The sequence below is a fragment of the Macrobrachium nipponense genome, chromosome 42 (assembly GCF_015104395.2).
Source record: "Macrobrachium nipponense isolate FS-2020 chromosome 42, ASM1510439v2, whole genome shotgun sequence".
In the NCBI taxonomy this organism is placed as follows: Eukaryota; Metazoa; Arthropoda; class Malacostraca; order Decapoda; family Palaemonidae; genus Macrobrachium; species Macrobrachium nipponense.
Genome location: NC_061103.1, coordinates 20,146,676 through 20,165,250, shown reverse-complemented (window position 1 = coordinate 20,165,250; position 18,575 = coordinate 20,146,676). Strand labels below are relative to the sequence as shown.

Below are 18,575 nucleotides of genomic sequence, written 5' to 3'. Positions count from 1 at the left end.
TGAACTGCGTTATTTTAGCATGCAGTTACTTTGATCAATATCTAGTAGATCAAGCATCCAAAGGACAGCGAAAAAAGCTACCAATCTATAGACGTGATGGGCCCATTCTTCCATCAAAATTTATCAATGTATCCAAGTTAGCCACGCAATTACATACATACCACTATACTGCAACAATAGCTTGCATCCCTTCAACTCGTGATACCTTCTCTTCTTCAACCATGCGGTTCCCTTCGTTGTACCCTTAACAGACACTTAGAAAAAAAAAAACATTTTTATAATTTAACTGAAACATTTCATTTCTCGCATAACTCAGACCAACTTTTCTGTTATCTGTATTTAACAACTCCTCGTTTTACAACACTCACTCCTTGACATAAGATAGAATTTACTTTAGCTGCCGTAATTTAGTTTTCTCCTCTTTTTTTCTTCATTAAAGCACATTTAACCATGGAAAACCTATGTTTTATATATAAACACATCAATATCGTTCTTCATGAAATATTTTTTTTAAATGTTCAGTGCTCAAAGTAACGGAATAATGGTTTTTTTTTTCTCACTCTCTCTTTTATGCAAGCCTCATTATAATGTTCAGCATCAAGATGCAATTTTTTTTTTTTTTTTTTGTTTTTTTTTTTTTGAGGAGCGGGTGGGGTGGGGGGACCTAAAAAGCTGTAACATATTCTCTCTCTCTCTCTCTCTCTCTCTCTCTCTCTCTCTCTCTCTCTCTCTCTCGGGTCTATATAAATTCTGATCACCCCGTGTTACCTCCTGACTCAAGTCCAGGAAAATCAGGAGTCTGAGTCTTGTCAGGAAGGAAAGATCGACCACCCTTCCTTCTAAAAAAGCCAGATCTTACAGATTTATGTATGTACGATTTCCTGTTTCTTGTAAGTAATTTCTGAGTCATACATAGAGCTCGGATTGCGGGTACACCTCTACTTGTAATTTTTCCTTAACGATAGTGCTTATATTTAGTACAGTTCTTGATAAACAGAAACTGGCTATTGTTTACTAAAAAAAAAATTTGCTGGATTAGTTATTCAGGTCCAGAATAGACATTTATTTTAAATAGCAGCCATTAAAAGTCAGTTAAGACATTGAAAACCATCCCTCTCAAACATGGAAGCATCCGGAAGTTTTTTTTTTTTTTTTTTTTTTTTTTTTTTTTTTTTTTTGTTTTTTTTTTAGTTGCCACTCAAAGAACAAACCATATCCTTCGATGCATTTCACATGTATTTTACGGGATTCAGTAGCAGAATATTTCTGGACAGAATTTTTGTGTTGGTTTTTCTACTACATGTTCCAGCCCTCACCGTGCCATCAGTAAGTTACTATTTTGTTTTTTTTTTTTTTTTTTGTCAACTTTTACCCAACAATCCACACTTCTGCATCACTAATGGAATGATTGAGCTTAAGAGAAAAACGATAACAGTGATGATATTCTGGAAAAATTGTTAGGTTTATCTGTGCCAGCATGTCGTTCAAAAACAATTTTCCCATGCTTCTAATATCCACACCACAATGGTATACTGAAAAATTCTGCTTCTACCAATTCATCCAGATTCTTGGCTTATTTCCTTATTTATGTTGCCTTTCGTCCTGGAATTTCTTTAGGGGTTTAGTTAAAACAGGTAAAAAACTCAACCAGTCCCCAATAATAATATATCAGTGGTTGTACATAAGGAAAATCATATAATTCTTTGTATACAGGTTCCATAGAGGTCAGGATCAACGTCCTCTTGGAGGTGGTTCGTGTCAGTGGACAGTGTTCAAAAACCAGGACACTCTGGCCATCTTAGTTTCAAAGCTGGTTCGCCTTCAGATTCCTGAAAATTGTGCTCTTTGGTTGGGGATAGAAAACACCAGTAACTTTGCCATTTACCTAAATTTGTTAAAAATTAAATTATACCAAATGATGCTTGAAACCATACTCAGTCACAGGAATAAGCATCTCTGTGGAAAAGGGATCGGGATGTCGACTATCCATGCATCCAAGACATTGCGTCTCGTCTTGAACAAGCAAAGAATTAAGTGCTTGATTGGAATACAAGTGTCGCCGTTTCAAACCATATAGGGCCGCAGTGCGGCCCTTAATGATACTCAGTGTAGCCCTCAGAGCAATATAAGGGTAATGCTCTCCAGAAGCATTTTCAGATTATTCAGACTGGGTTTTCTTTTTTTCTGCTTAGCTTTCTTATCTGATATAACTGATCATTTGAAGAATTTGAACTTAAGACTGCAAGGCAATAGAAAATTGGTATCAGATATGTTTACTGAGGTGAAAGCATTTGAAAATAAACTAGATATTTTTATGAAACAGTCAGTGATGAAAACTTTATATATTTTCCCTGTTGTAAATTCCCTGTTGTAAAGTGTTGCAGAATGAGAAAAGGAATACTTCAACTGCCTCAAAAGAAAAAAATGTACAAAGGCAATGGAACTTTTAAAAGGAGAATTTGCAAATAGATTTAAGGACTTCCATGATCATAAGCAGGAAATTCAAATGTTTCAAAACCCTTTTTCAGTGTATCACCAGAAGATATTCACGGGAATTTAATCAAATGCAAATAATTGATTTGCAAGCCATGATGCCCTGAAAACCGCGTTCAAGACAATAGCCTTTTGGAATTTTATTCCAGTTCTACCAGAAGAATATTCTGACTTAAAAAAGTTGCTGTTGGCATGTTTTCAGTTTTCGGTAGTACATATCTCGTGAGCAAACATTTTAAAACAAAAATGAAACTAGTAACATCAAAACTTAGATCTAAGCTTACTGATGAGCATCTTCACAAAATTTTGAGACTTTCTGTTACAAGTGTAGAAATAGATATTGCTAAGCTTGCAAATAAGATGCAGCATTAAGTTTCCCATTAAAGATAAGATATATAGAATTTCCAATAAATCATTATTTTCTTGCACAAAATTCTACAATAAAACATGAGCTACTATTAAGATTTTAATACCTACGTCGCAATAGCTGGCATAAGAGTGTAAGAGTCGTTAACTTAAAACTAAACTCAAAACAAGATAAATGTAAATGCAAATAAATGTGAACTTTTCTCCGATAGTAAGGATAATTCTAATATGCGGCCCTCATCTGTATTTCGAATGATAATGTGGCGCCTTTTACGCAAAAAGGTTGGAGACCCCTTAATCTACTGGGTTACTTGTTTGGTCAAACCAAAGGAGTTACTTGAGGGGAGCAAGGGTAACTAGAGTTCAATCCTATGTACTCAGGTTTACTAAGATTGAAACAGTCATCTGGACAGCAAGAAGGAACCTTTTAAGGGTCAAGAAGATATGCACTTGGTTCTTTCAGTAAAACATCTGTTTGACGTCAAGATTCAGCAACGTTTTTGCAGAATTTTCCACTTCAGTACAAGGAGGAGGTGCTCCTCCTTAATAGTTATCATTACCAATAGTTCTCGTGCACGAGTTAATGATGGAAAAGAGGCATCCAAACTGTTGTTACTGCTGGAACTAACTACCATCGAGAAATAACTTTCCAGAATTAACTGCAATTAGAATAAAATGAATAAACCAAAGAATGATGTAAGATATGCTGTTATATACAACTGAACCGATTTCATTGGTTTTTTATCAACACGGATTATTATCTTTCTTGTGGTGTGCTATTAGATTTGAAATTATTTGTATTTTATTCCTACTTTATCTTTTATGAATAAAATTTAATTTTTGGTTTGAATTGCAATCTACTCAGGTTGTGTTCCGAATATTTACAACTGAATTTTGTTTAACATCTCATTTTAGCTTTCCTGATTGTCTTAAAGTCTGCAATTTAATTTGGTGCTTACATGTGAATTTTATTTCATTTTTTACATCGACTAAGTTTGCAGAGTTTTTTTTCATATAATCAGCTTGTTCGGTAAAGATCTGTTCTATATCTAGCCAAGTTCAACTTTGTATATAGAATTAAACTGATTTGTTTTACTCCAACCTAGTTTTACTAGACTGATCTTGCACAGATGAAATTTAAATCGTTAAAAATGTTTAATCTGCTAATCCTGCTTGCTCAGAATTGAAGTTATGTTTTTCTAGTTGTTTTTATGTGCGTCTGTATAAATAGATAAATAAAGAAAACTAAAAAAAATAAAAAAAATAAAAAATAAAAAACCTTCGTTCCCGTCTAGCCTATACATGCCGGATTCCAAAACATTTGTTATTTAAATAATGATTTTATTCTCGCTTCGAAGGTGGAAATCGTTCTGCAACGAGGATTTTCTTGAAGACGGTAATATAAAGAACAGGTGATTTACTTGAAGATGCAATCATGAATCAAGTCAGAGTTACCAACCTGATGAAGATTCATACTAAAGACAGCTGTAAGGGGATGTAGGATTGCTATAACCCTGTTTGAGGAGTCTTTACACAAATTGAAAGAGCGCAGTTTCTTCTTCTATTAATAAAATGAGGATTTTTTAAGGCAATTAAGACAAGTTTTGATTTGTCGTCTTCAAATTTCAGTCAGCTCCTTTTCCATTTCACTCTTCTGTCTTATAAGCGATTCTTTGACTTTTTCCTCTGATGGAAACTGACTCCATGCTGGCTTTTGGTGGAACTAATTTTGTAGTGCTATTCTTGCAATACCGATAAAAATAATCACCGCTTTATCAGTAGTCCCAGCTTTCGTAGAACTAATTTAATTGCTTGTCTTGGTCCTTTGTCAGATGCTGCCCAATATCCACCTATATGTTATATAACCTCTTTTTATTACAACTGCAACAGCCTCATCGTCAAGAATACCACATTTGTTGGTTCGTCTGGACAACAGGAAACACTACCAACTGCTGATATTTTTTTTTTCAAGCACACTGTGTAACTCTTTCCTAGAAAGTTCCAGCAATCATATTCCTGCGCTTCCCACATGAAGTTTGTCCCATTTTCTTTTTAATATTATTGTTACTGTACTCTTTTGCTGCACCCAAACTCCCCTGGTCCAATTTCTTCTTTACCACGTTTTCAAATAATCTGGTCAAATCGACAGTAACTCGTTGTCTACTTATTTTTAGTAAATGACTTCATATTTTGAGGACAATGGGGTTTTTGCACTTTTCCCTTAGGACTCTTCCGACCTTTGTGCTGATGCACCGCCTCGGTAAGACTTAACAAGAGGTTATTTTTCAAACTAGGAGCTTTTCGATTTGAATTAAACAAGAGACATTACTAATCGAACATGGAACACTTTTATTTTATTTTTCTGATGTCGAGTCATGTATATGAAAATTATCAGAAGTCCTCGAAAGTCATGAAGCTAACATTTAATTGTCAGTTGTAGTACTCTGTGATTCTTCAAATTGGGCTAATGTGAGATTATGAGAGTGGTGAGTTATAAATCAAGAAAAGCACATGATAACAGTACTTTGGAAACCACAGCTGACATCAAAACAAAGGAATAACACACATCTTGGCGAAGGAAAAGACTTTCAGGTTACAGATTTATTCATCTCTATCTATTTTGGTTTGATATCATTAGTCTGAGCCTAGATGACAACTGCATCTATGCAAGCCACTTACAGCTACTTGCAATTCGTCCCCCAAAACTACTTACATACACGTGACATATAAACATGAACTAGGGTCGGGAGCTCTTCGTAGACTATTATTACTATTGTGCCTTTGTCCTAATAAGAAGGAAATGTCCCTCCTCTTCTTTAGGTGGCTGGAGTCAATCGCGGGTTTTGGTGACCACTTTCCGGTGTAGGGAGCCTTTCTTATTCAGATGGAAGTAAAGGAATCCATCCTTTGCATAGGATAGGTGCACAATATTTCTATGAGCTGTGGGTCGAGAATTGCTGCACTTTAAAATGATTATCATCTCGATATCTTTGAGTTTTAACTCGTATTTGGTGGCTTTATAGAGGTACCTCTTAATTTCACATGAGAATTAAAAAGGTGGACATCAAATTTTAAATCACCGTATACTGAAATAGTAATACTAGCTGTATTTTGGACACTGAAATGCCAGAATAATCATGCTTTGTCAACCGCAGTGCCTATAAGTTTTCCGAAAAAACTGTAATTTCAATTAAACATCAGCAAATTATGTTCCACAAATGACTTAATTTCCGGGTCTGTAACACAGAAGGAATTACTTTGGAATGAAATTATTCATGCAAAAAAAAAAAAAAAAAAAAAAAAAAAACGTCTGAATATGGACCTCTCGCTGGAAGGCATTGAAAGCAAATTCCGCTTTGTGGTTTGTATGAACTCCGGCCATCTTGCACGTATCTAAAGACAAGGAGGCACAGTTCATCCTAGGCATATGAACTTATCATAATTTCCTTAAGGTTACTTAAAAAAAAACAGTCATCCTACGATACGAAACACAACGCACGGTTTTGCCTAAGAAATCTATACAGCTGCCTGAGCACAGAGAGAGAATTTTTTACTATATACATTCACGAGAATTTACACATACACGAGAAACATTAAAATAAAAAGGAAATGTCGATGAAAAACACGTAAAAGGTCAACCTAAATGGACATTTCAATTGAGGTAGGTCAGAAGGTTTCAGGTTTCTACTTTGAATAAAATATACAGGTCAAAGTTCAGGAACTGAAATGACATGATACGCAGGGGTCATACGCACGAGTATGGTATGGGATTCATATTAAAATCAAATAATAAAGTGTTTGAAAGTTACCACCACTGCATCCAATAATGCGAAGGAAAAAAAAAACAATGAATCTCTTCTGAAAATGAACGAAATAAAACAAGCAGTACTCGAAAGCCCTACAGAATGACATCTCTATCTGAACACATAATTCTATACAACAGTGAACACTAACTCATCTATAATTATCATTATGGTTATTACTATCAATTAATAGTATTACATCGAAAGGTAGAGACTCTAGATCTAAGTCACAAATAGAGGACAAACATCTACAGGTGATTCCCGAGAATCATCCTTTTATGAGTATCAAACATTATCTATTATATCTAGGATAAAGATAATCTTTATGGCTTTGACTGCTCATTAATCACTACAAATTCTGTTTATTTGCCGATTTCATTTTCGTCAGGCCGAGTTTGGGGCAAATTCTGTTTTGCGCTTCTACTCGGTATCAACTAGAACACTGGCTTATTGGTGTAGATCTTCCTCTTCTTATAAGTATTTTTTTTTTAGTATAGTATGTTATTTCTCTAAGATTTGTTAACCCAAGTCAAATGAATGAACAATTGGCTTCATCGATCATTACTGCTTCGTTGACTCAGCAGGATCGAATGTTGATTACATTACTGTCCCCGTCACACAAGCAAAGACCATCACAATGAGGACTTTGGCGTGCACGCTTTTGTATAGAGATAAATACTGAATCATTCATTTATTCCCATAATCCTTCAGCTTCATGAAAGGGCTTTGGCTTCCCATTCATAAAAAAAGAAAAAAATTGTACAGAGAAAATGGCACTCTTTAGAATCCAAAGTGGTGCCTGATAAGAGTGACTCTTGTCAGTTTTTGAAGTTTTATTTTGATTGGAGTATTTACTCAACGCTGTTTTTTTTAATGAAGGGAAAATACTCGCTGCTTTGTACCTGTTTGTACAAAATCAATTGGACTTGACTGTCAAAGAAGCATCGAATCTCTCTCTTGACCTTCAATCCTTTGCAAGTCGTCACTGATGTCTGTGAGAAATTGTTGCCGTGCCAAAACTTATGTATATGTATATGTATATGTAAGTGTGTGTATGTTTGTGTATTCGTCTCTAATTTAAAGAGAATCAATCCTGGTATATACTTGATAATTTTGTTTTTGAATGGGAAGATTGTTGAGTTGCTTCATTTCCTGCTTCAAGTGGCATGAATTCCATAATTATCTAGACAAAATATTTTTGTCGCGGACGAAGAGTCCGCGCTGGATACTGGAAACGAAATCTTCCGATACAATTTCAGTTGAGAGAGAGAGAAAAAAAAACACATTGTTCCGTCTCTTGTTAAAGAGTAAGGTAAACTCAAGGGAAATCTCTTCCCTCACGGTGTAAACGAATTTAAAAGGAGGAAGCTCATGACACCAACGAACAGTGGCAGGGCCGACTTCTGGCTTCCCGAAGAAGCCGTACGAGCTCCCACCATGGGCAGGAGAGAGTTATCCTCGTCAGGAGAGGCGTAGGGCTGGCAGCGGAGTAAACGAGCGCCCCAGCTAGTAGGCCGAGGATTGTTCCCCTCCTGTCTTGCAGAAGTAGCTACCTGGCCCTGTGCGAGCCATATCCTTCCTGCGTCGTCAATGCCCGAGCGCATGATCTCCTTTTCGACCGTCGGAACCCTCACGCCAACGGCCAGACATCCTCCAGTATGCGTGACGTCCTGGGAATCTTGGCCACCCACTTCCCAGGGTCACCGCATTCCTTCCCCTTATAAGCGTTGAGTTCGTTGGCCAGGTCGGCGTCCTCCGGCGTGAGGACCAGCCTGTTGACGCTCATGTCGTAGGCGTAGGGGGGCGGGTTGGCTCTCCGGTACGAGCCGGTGGCTGCCAGGGTGAACGATGGACGGGAGCATTCTGGGTCGTGGTAATATCGGAGTGTCATTGCCCAGCCAGATTTTTCGGGACTGAATGGAATGATGATTTAGGTGTTTAGTTCTCTACATTGTACAAGTAGTTTTTGTCACATTTGATCAAACTGACGGACAGCAAGAAGAAAATATTACATTTACATCTTCCGATAATGGATGACGTAACATAACCTTTACTCCGAGATGAACTTTACGATTTTACAAACATTACTTTAAATTTCCTATATCATTCCATGATTTTACTGTAAACTCCCTTTTTTCCCAGCGGTACTGCACGCCAGAAAATTTAAGGAACCGCCACACATGTTTTATTCACCTGAAAGTAAGATATCTCGTCAGAAACATGCCGTAGGGTCTGGTCTCACAGCGAGAGGAGGCCCAGGACCCGGCCAAAATCAGCGGGAGGTTTGGCCCTGCGTGGAGGTGAGGCGGGCTCCGCTCGCTGCTCCTGGCGACGGCGTTGCAGATTCCGCAATCCACAGCCTGAAAGAAACGTAGTAATAAATGTTTTGCAATGAGTTATAGGTTAGTTTTAAAAATCAGAAATGCCTCTTTGGGAGAGAAGCAGATTAGGTTATGAGACCCTTCCTCGGCGAGGGTGTTGTCTACGAGTTTGTTTGCGGGGATTTTCGAGAATCCTGGGGTAACTACCTGTTTCTCAGGATTCTGAAGTTTTAATTGAATGTTTTCTTGGTATCTGAAATATTCAACGCCATAGCGTGAGGTGCACTGATGGGACGATGAGACAAAACACATTAAGAGCCAAAGACGGCTCACCGAAAATACATAAAATTAAAAGAAAACTCTAGAGTTTAAACGTTATTTAAAATAATGAGGAGAAAAACGCTGAAGCCTACCTCTAAATAAGAATAGCAAAGGCAAAAAAAAAAGAAGTGAAATAAAGTCGTTTTATTTTGTGAACATTTTACTAGCAAAGAAAATAAGCCTTCCAGAAAGCATGCAAATTTCTTGAAAGAAAAGATGACGGATATTTATTACAACTTTGAACAATGGGGATTGAGGTAGATATATCTTCTTCTCAGAACCCGCCTTCCCACTCTTAAAAATAAGAAATTTAATATTTGACTTAGGAAACCTGTTGAAAAGTACAGTATGCCAAAAAGATGTTGTGATGTTGACCTGTTTTGCATAGCAGACAGCGATATCGTAAAGTTGTCTTGCTCTATACCGTAGGATGTTGAGTAAGTCTAGAACCAGAGCTACCCGGAAGAAAAAAAAAAATATATTTGAAATTAGCTTTTAAGAAAGAAATAAAAATAATCTTCAGAAATTTATCGAAGCAAAAAAAAAAAAAAAAAAGCTACCACGTCAAATACTGGGAAGGCTCAGTATCTTGCAAGAAAATCAATCAGCTTTGGTAAAAGAAAAATTGTAGAAAATGACAAGTGTGCATAATAAAACACTAGTAAGTTTTAGAGTGGTTTTTGAATAATGCACATGCATCGATCAGAAGACTTCAAATGGTATAGGTGGACTTTTAAAAGACGACTTGAAAACTGTATATTTGCGTAAAAAACTCTGCTAAGAGGAGTACCTCAAGAAAATGTCCTGGAACCTTACTCAGTATTCTACCGAATATTCCTGGATAATGAAAGACACACATGAGTAAGAAATAAGGGAAGGGCAAAAGGGTTGCATGAAAAGAAAAGAAGAAGAAGAAAAAAAACGGAAAGATTCTAGACAGAGCTAATATAATGTGTATTTCGTATAAAAAAGAAGCCTAAAAATGTTTGATATCAAAACAATTTAAGTTTAATGTATGATTTAAAATGAGGAAAATCCAAATATGACATAAAATATCAAATGTGGCCGAATAAGACATTACCATCCGGAACGTAGTCTTCCTAAAGAAATATTTAAGTATGATAAGATAAAAAAAAATGCTTGTATATAACTGTAATCACAAGCCTAGACTACTAAAATCGTCAGGCCTACTAATTAATTACTGACGGAGCTGCAGGATTTAATCAATAAAGCAGCCAAATTAATTAGGAATAAATCTCTAAGGTGTTGGATCTAGCCATACTTATTCCATTTCGTATAAGTAAGTATTTTCAGTAAAATATGTATTAAAGTACATTAAGATAAAGAACAAAATAAAAAACGCAATATGCGCATAAGATTTAAAGACAAATTTTGCCTACAGGAGAGACATACATATGAACTAACAGAGTCAAGATGCAACAGAATTATTAGAAAAGGGACCTTTAATACACAGTTCCCAGACTATCTAGTTAGTTACGCCATTCTGTAATAAGTGTGGGAAAGTTACGAGACGTTTAGGAGGAAACTAACGACATCTCTAATCAAATCAGTTTACGAAACGGATGAATGAGACATTCAAGGAAACTATGAACGGTAACTGACTAATGGCTTTCGCTGGAGGGACCGAACGCACCCCGGAAGCAACGCCCTCGAAATAATCGGTTGATGATGGTGAAATTGCGCAAAAATGTTATTGGAAAAAAATGAGAACACTTTATAACTAAAAATAAATAAATAGATAAATTGATAATAAATAACGACATAAATTAGGCCAAATTTTCCATTAAAAAGATTGTGCGCAAAAATAAGGAAACGTTATAGATAGATTGATGGATAGATAAATAAATAAATTAAAAAATTCAATTAATAAATAAGCAAAAATATAAATAAAGAAATAAATAAATAACTCAAATGTAAATAGACATTTTCCAGGTTACTCATTCCACATCTTTTCAGACGGTTTTCTTTACAATGAATCTCTTACAAACTCTAGTTGGTAACAAGCACCGCCTTTTACCAATGCGTTTAATTCTTCGAAAATCGACAGAGAAGGCCTCGTGTAGATCTTGCAAAACTTTGAAGCCCTTGGGAATTCGTAACAAATGGAAAGAGAAAATGTTACTTTAAATGTAACCCTAGTCTTACCCCCATCCCTAAACAAAACTGCAACGGACATGAAGATTATGTTTTAATATAACAGGTTTGAAAGATCTCTTTTGTGAAGTGGTAAAACATTTAAACTTTCCACGAAGCTGTAGCGACGAGTTACGTCGTATGGTCACTTAAAGTTAATGCAAATTTGAATGATTCTTACACACATTTCATCATTATTCTGGCATCGTATTACTGTATGACAATGAATGAAGGTAGCAACACTTTACCAAAGTGAATTTTAACACAATAAATTTTTCACTAATTAGAAATAATTTAGATTTACATTATAGTACCCCTAACCTATACAATAATTAGGAGCTAGTTCCTAACCATCCATGTATACAAAAATATTACTCCACTCAATATGTCGTCTTAAAATAACATCACAAATTTGGAGTTGTTCCAGATTTGAACCAGACGTATTTTGAGAAGTCATGAAATTTAAATTAGTATGGTGTACGCCAAAAGATTTTAAATGAATTTTGAAATCTTGAATTTTGTATCGCAATAGTCAATCAAATTATGACTGATATCCTATATGACATCGATTGACTGTAATATATATAACTAATATGAAAATCTTAAGGCTATCGCGAATCAAACGTGTTTTGCAAGGGTGCAAAATTTCTGCCGAGTCATAATTCTCCAATGGTGTAAAAGGGTGTAATGTCGTTGAATATGGTAAACTTATCAGAACTCAATAATAACGTATCTATATACACAGTTAATTAATCTAATCAAGTATTAGGCTGAACTAATGAAATGTTTTACCCGTGATACATATTTTTGAATTGCTACTTATATAGGTTTTTTAATTAATAGTCTCCACTTCACAAAGAAAGTCTAGAGATTCTCGTCAGTACGTGTCAACGCTCAAATGAATTATTTCTTTATATCAGTGTAACGTCTAGAATGAAAAGAAACATTCAAATAATAATTTCACCTCTCAAAATCTCTGGTAGTACGAAATAACCTTACTGAAGTTATTAAACATTATGTTACATAACTTTGAAGAAAATTTTAATTTGAAAATTACACAATACGTTTTTTAAGAACTGACTTTTACTTCATAATTCCATCTTAATTCAGGCTCAGATAGATATGAGTGATTTTCTCTAAATAAACTGCATTTTTTTGTAATTCACGATTACATTACCATTATTTTCTCCGTGTCGTTTTCCGTTACGGGATCTCTTTGATGAACGCAAAATTAGCGAAAAGGCCTGCTTCGTGCTCTTCGACAGTGCGCTAGTTTTTTTCCTTCTTACCTTGCTGAGCTGATGTCTGCATATCCCTCAATAGGCTAAGAACCTTATTATGAAACAAAGCCAAAAAGAGAGCTTTTTATCAATGTCTTTTTTCATGACCAAAATACTTCAACCTTGAGGTAAAAATCTTATAAAAATGTGGTGGTCTATTAACTTCTTTCTAATCGGTGTCTAAAATTGGCGACACCAATAGGTGGTGATGGAGGAATGTAAACTCTGGGCATATGTCTACAGGCCTTTTTAGCTATATTGTCCTTAAAAGGCCTTTTGAGATATGTGTATTTGTTCTTCTTTGTGGTCCCAGAGGGGAAGAATGAAGGCACAAATGTGCGAGTTTATGGGTCGCGTCAGTCATTATTCTTTTCTCTCCTCTCTCAATTATTTTTGTTTCTGCTTAATAAGTCATGGCTGATGAGAGAGAGAGAGAGAGAGAGAGAGAGAGAGAGAGAGAGAGAGAGAGAGACGATATCAGCTAATGAAAACTTTTAAACTAATCTTAAGTAATATATATATATATATATCTATATATATATATATATATATATAATATATATATTATACATAAATATGCAGTAAATTTATAAAGGTCTTTATGATTTCAGGGAAGTGTCTCCTTAGTTCTAATCAGGAGACAAAAAAAAAAAAACAATAATAATGAAATCAAATAAGAAATAAACATTATTAAAAAAATAAGGTTATTTGAACTTCCGCTTTCAGTACCATGGGTAGAGCTTCGTGGACCTTCGCCGATTCTGTGGGAATTACTTTCGTTCTTATTTCTTTAGACGCTCTAAGTAATATTTGTTTTCCCTGATATCCAACAAAAAAATTATTTTACTGTTTGGAGAGAGAGAGAGAGAGAGAGAGAGAGAGAGAGAGAGAGAGAGAGAGAGAGAGAGAAGGCAAAGGAAACACGGGGGTAAAAACTGCAAGTATCGCACTAAGTAAATTCGGCTAAGTGATAAGATACGAGTATATAAAGTAATTGTGGTCTGATTTGGTTTGGGAATGGATAAGAAATCATTTCAATATTGACCTTTTCACAGTCTTAATGCACAGATCGCAAAATCTTCAATAAGAACTTTTTTTAATTTATCTTTTTATTTAGACTTTAGAACTCTCACTGAAACTCTCTTGTTACATTTGTTTACAAAAACAGATACGCACATCTGGCTGGCAACAGTTAGATTTAGTTAGCTCTTGTGTACGATAGCACGCGTCACTTAACATCTGTGCATTGTATCTGCATGTACGCAAAGTGTATGTATGTCGGCGTTTGTCGCAGTGGCACATTCTTAATCTGGCGTAAAAACGTATTATCATGACTGCAGTTTCTCCCTCCACACCTGGTCTATGCAAATATCTAGCCCAGATGTCTGATGGCGCGTGTCTCGTCTCCTGCCAACTCACACACACACACCCACATACACATACACACTTGCACGTTCACACACGCACACATCATCATACAGGCTAACTCATATACGCGAGCGAGCGCACACAACTCAGTACGTATAGGCCGCCGATATGGCTGTTTTAGGCTTCTCCGAGCCCATCATCTATGGGGGTACACAGAAGGTTCAAGCGCGCGATTTAGTATAAGATTTTCTTTGTAGGTTCCTCTAAGCACGGATGAAAAACTTGGGAAGAGGTTGAAAGGGGGTTCGGAGGGGAAAGCTAACGACGATACGGTGAGCGCAAAGTGTTTGGAGCGGTTTAATTCAAATGTTTACGGTATCAGGCGAAGAAATATACGAGGAATCGATGGCCGCAGATTGGCTGGCTCTGTTTATAGGTTCAAACATGTGAAGTTGATTTGTGACCACGTGGCTTCACGACAGTATTTAACACTAGAGAGAGAGAGAGAGAGAGAGAGAGAGAGAGAGAGAGAGAGAGAGAGAGAGAGAGGTATTCTTCATTTTCGTCCTTTTTTGAAAAACGGCAATAACTTTCTTTTGTTAAGAAAAAATCTGAAAAGGTTGTGAATAACACTTCATTTTTATCGATTAATAATATTTGTACCTATTCAAAGTTAGGTGTACCGAATGCTTCATTGTAGTGGCAACCATGGTCTATTGTTTTAAAACATTCACACACACACGCACCCACACATACATGTAAATATATATAACCTTCCTTATATATATATATATATATATATATATATATATATATATATATATATATATATATATATATATATATATATATATATATATATATATATATATATATATTTTTCATAAAACCTTCCAATTTGCAACCTACTATAATCGACTAACATGTAGTATATAGTTTACAGCCTAGGTCAACAAAAGCACATTAGGATTTAACGGAACCGTGTCCAGTCCCACTTGGAAAGTGAATCTTGGACCTCCCCCAATGACTTTTTACTCTCTTAACACACAAATATTTTTTTTTATGATTTTTCCACAGAAAACTTTGGATGCGAATTTTGGAATTTTATGAGAAACTTTTGAAAGCCAAGATTCGAAATTGCGTCAGGAGAAACAGCCCTCTGACACTAATAAAAATTGTTGCGTATGAACTTAGCTGGAAAGACCTATTATCCTTACTCTGACAACATGAAGTTAGCCTTGATGGCAAATTTCCAATAAAAGAATTCCCACAAAACAATAATTTCCTAATGCGTACACGTGTTCAAGAAAGCTTGCCAACGAACAATAAAATAAATATACTTGTAAAAATTCTATATTTCTATTAATATTCATTGGAAAATTATAAGGTAAGCTATTACTACAACTGGATTAAAATTTGTCATTCGTGTCCTCCTTTTAAGTGTGAAATGTAAACTTATAGAGACATGAAGAATCAAAGCTTATGTGACTCCAGGTCACAAAGAAACTGAAGTTTTTTTTGCTTGTTTTGTTTTGATGTTGAAGGACTGTCTTTCGAACCCAACTTTCACGCTGGCAGTTATTTCATTCGTCCCTTGAATTTATTGACATTAAATCTTGATTTACGTTCCTGGACGTGAGCAAGATTAAATATTTTCCTTTTACATATAAAAATCTGTTCCATTTTAATTAAAGAACGAATTCAGCACAGTATGAACTGTCAAGTAATATCGATGTAGCAATAAACTCCTTTTGTTTTAAGTGAGATAAACAACTCAACACCAAACTCAATTCATTTCGTAACCAGTATTCGTCATAATGTAACGGATCTATATTAATAATTATACAGCGCAGACTCAGGCAGTGATTTAGAAAAGCCTTCGTCACTAAATCTAGGCATCTTTTAAATATTTCGGTTTTCAAATGTAGTTTAGAAAGGAAGAAAAGAAAACATGACCACCAAGACGTGATCGGAATAAATATGACGGCATGTGAACAAAATTTATTTTGGAGAATATACTCTAACTCTTACACCAGCGACAGGCGTTTCTTTCTATCACTTCTGCTTCGTTCGTTGTGGTCTCTTACTAACTTCTTAATGGCTTTCATAACCCTCTTGTTTATCAAATAAATCTGCTGTTTTAGCCGCCAGCACTAGTTGCGTTTACTCATGTGTTTCAACTCTTCCTAAATATTATGCTAATAAGAAGGTGTATATATTAAAAAAAGGGGAAAAAGGATGAAAATTGCAGCCACTGACAGACAGCCTCAACACGTAAGCCTAATAGGTTTATGTAAGATCAAGATGAAAACACACAGATAGTTTGGTATACACCAAACTCATCTTTGACTACTGTATGGACTGTTGAATGATACAAACCACTTAGAGCTTTCGCATGATACAAAAGGCAAAAATGATAATGGGAGTGCTCTGTCCTTAATGTCATTTGCCACGAAGACCAAATGCATTGCCCCATTCATGTATTTCTGTACGTTGCATGTTAGTGATCTCAGGCAACACGAAGCACTAGGCCTAAGGGGAATGGGGGTGGACAAATCTACCTTCACTCACATTGTAAAATTGGCTAGTTTTGAGCCTCAGTGGTGTGGTCGGTATGGTGTTGGCGTGCCACCTCGGTGGCCGCGAGTTCGATTCTCGGGCATCCCATTGAGGTGTGGAGAGATGTGCATTTTGGTGGTAGACGTTCACTCTCGACGTAAAGCCTTTGGTCCCGTTGCTGAATAACCACTGGTTCCATGCAACGTTAAAAAAAAACCTTACAAACTATTGGCTAGTTTCGGAAAGCAATGCTAATACAAAACTACAGTTTTCAATGACAACATACACACCATAGACGGCAATGCGCCAGTTTTCTAACTGCCAAATTCTGGGGGGAAGATATTGTCGCCCTGTGTCCCTCTCGCCAGGTCCATGTTACGGGACATGGGAAAAGGAGATACGGGTCAGAGAGCTCGTATGGTTGAAAGAGGCACGAAATCGAATATCGTGGTTATGAAATATGGGCCAGATTGGAATCTCCTCAGGTGGTCAACGAAGCTGACGTGTGCCAAGAACTGGGTGTCTCTAAAGATATTTCTTTGTTGTAGCTATGGGTCTTATCTAAAAAAAATAAAGACAAGTAAAATTGCGCCGAGAAACCGAGTTTTCTGTACAGTGTATAGTGCTGTATGAAATTCTCAGCCACGGCCTATGATACATTCGACCACGGCCCAGTGGAGGCCTTTGTTGTTGGCACCTGTAGTGTAGCCAGACGCACGATTATGGCTAAATTTAACCTAAAATAAAATAAAAATTACTTAGGCTAGAGGGCTGCAATTTGATATATTTGATGATTGGAGGGTGGATGATCAACATACCAATTTGCAGCCTCTAGCCTCAGTAGTTTTTTAAGATCTGGGAGCGGACAGAAATAGTGCAGACGGACAGACAAAGCCATCTCAGTAGTTTTCTTTTACAGAAAACTAATGAAAAAAAAATGGGGGGGGGGGGGGGGGGGGGGGGGTTGGGGTGGGATTGCATACTGCCAGTTGATTATTAAGGGACAGTACATATCAGTTAAGAAAGGATGGAATGACCGAGCAAGTAATATTGAATCAAAAGCACAAAGCAACGCTAGATCAAGCCTGCATTGTCTTCTTCCTTTTGTCCGAAAAGAACTCGAGGGCGTGAGAGGTGATGGCTTCAAGCAGATTTAGCTTGAAAAAAGTGACGTCCTCGTCTGAAAAGGCGACGGAGAACCTACGACACGAATTCTTGACGGAAAGAAAGATAATATCGAAAGACGTCTCATTCATATGGAAATGTCACTCAGTCATTCGGGTTTGAGAGATGATCTTCGACGGTTAACTATCTGTCACGCGAAGCGTTCTTTTTGAAATAAATTTCTTCAGTGATAATTCTAGAGTATGTGCATAAATCTTAATTTACTACTCGGATATGTTTTATTGATTCATCCCCGCAGAAAAGACATCATATTAAGATCAAGCTACAGCTACTAACAGTAATGTTTATACTGTCCTCGAAAAATCCTTTGGACAGATACCACTGTAAATTAGTACCTTCTCGGCTGATGAATAGCCCTCAATGTATTTACGAGCTAAATTCAGCAACGAGAGAGAGAGAGAGAGAATAGTTTACTAAATATGAATTCGTTTGGGATGAATTTTCCTTGTTTTCTCACAAGGGAGCCGAGCCAGTGGTAAAGTGAATAAGTGTCCGTCACAAAAATAAAATAAAATAAATAAATGTTAGAGAGAATGTGCATTTTTGCTGAAGAAATACTGTACATAAGTAAGAGGAGACAGTGTTATACATTTCTAAAAACTTTTTTTTTATTCTACATTCGAAAGCAGTGATGTTTCTATTGCATAATTAATGGCGTAGTTTTATCACTGTTATATCTACAGGAAAGACTATCGCTTAATGTTCCTTGTAAGCACAGACTTTTC

General features: G+C 36.2%; 1 protein-coding gene across 1 annotated transcript in view; it reads right to left on the bottom strand.

The window, feature by feature from the left end:
• Positions 1 to 6,609: 6,609 nt before the first annotated feature.
• LOC135213005 (protein APCDD1-like) overlaps positions 6,610 to 18,575 on the bottom strand; it is a 229,984-nt gene continuing 218,018 nt past the window's right edge. Inside the window, 3 exon segments of the mRNA XM_064246784.1 lie at positions 6,610 to 8,340; positions 8,343 to 8,575; positions 8,856 to 9,022. Of these exon segments, the coding sequence (XP_064102854.1) occupies positions 8,000 to 8,340; positions 8,343 to 8,575; positions 8,856 to 9,022 (741 nt within the window). The 3' untranslated portion in view covers positions 6,610 to 7,999.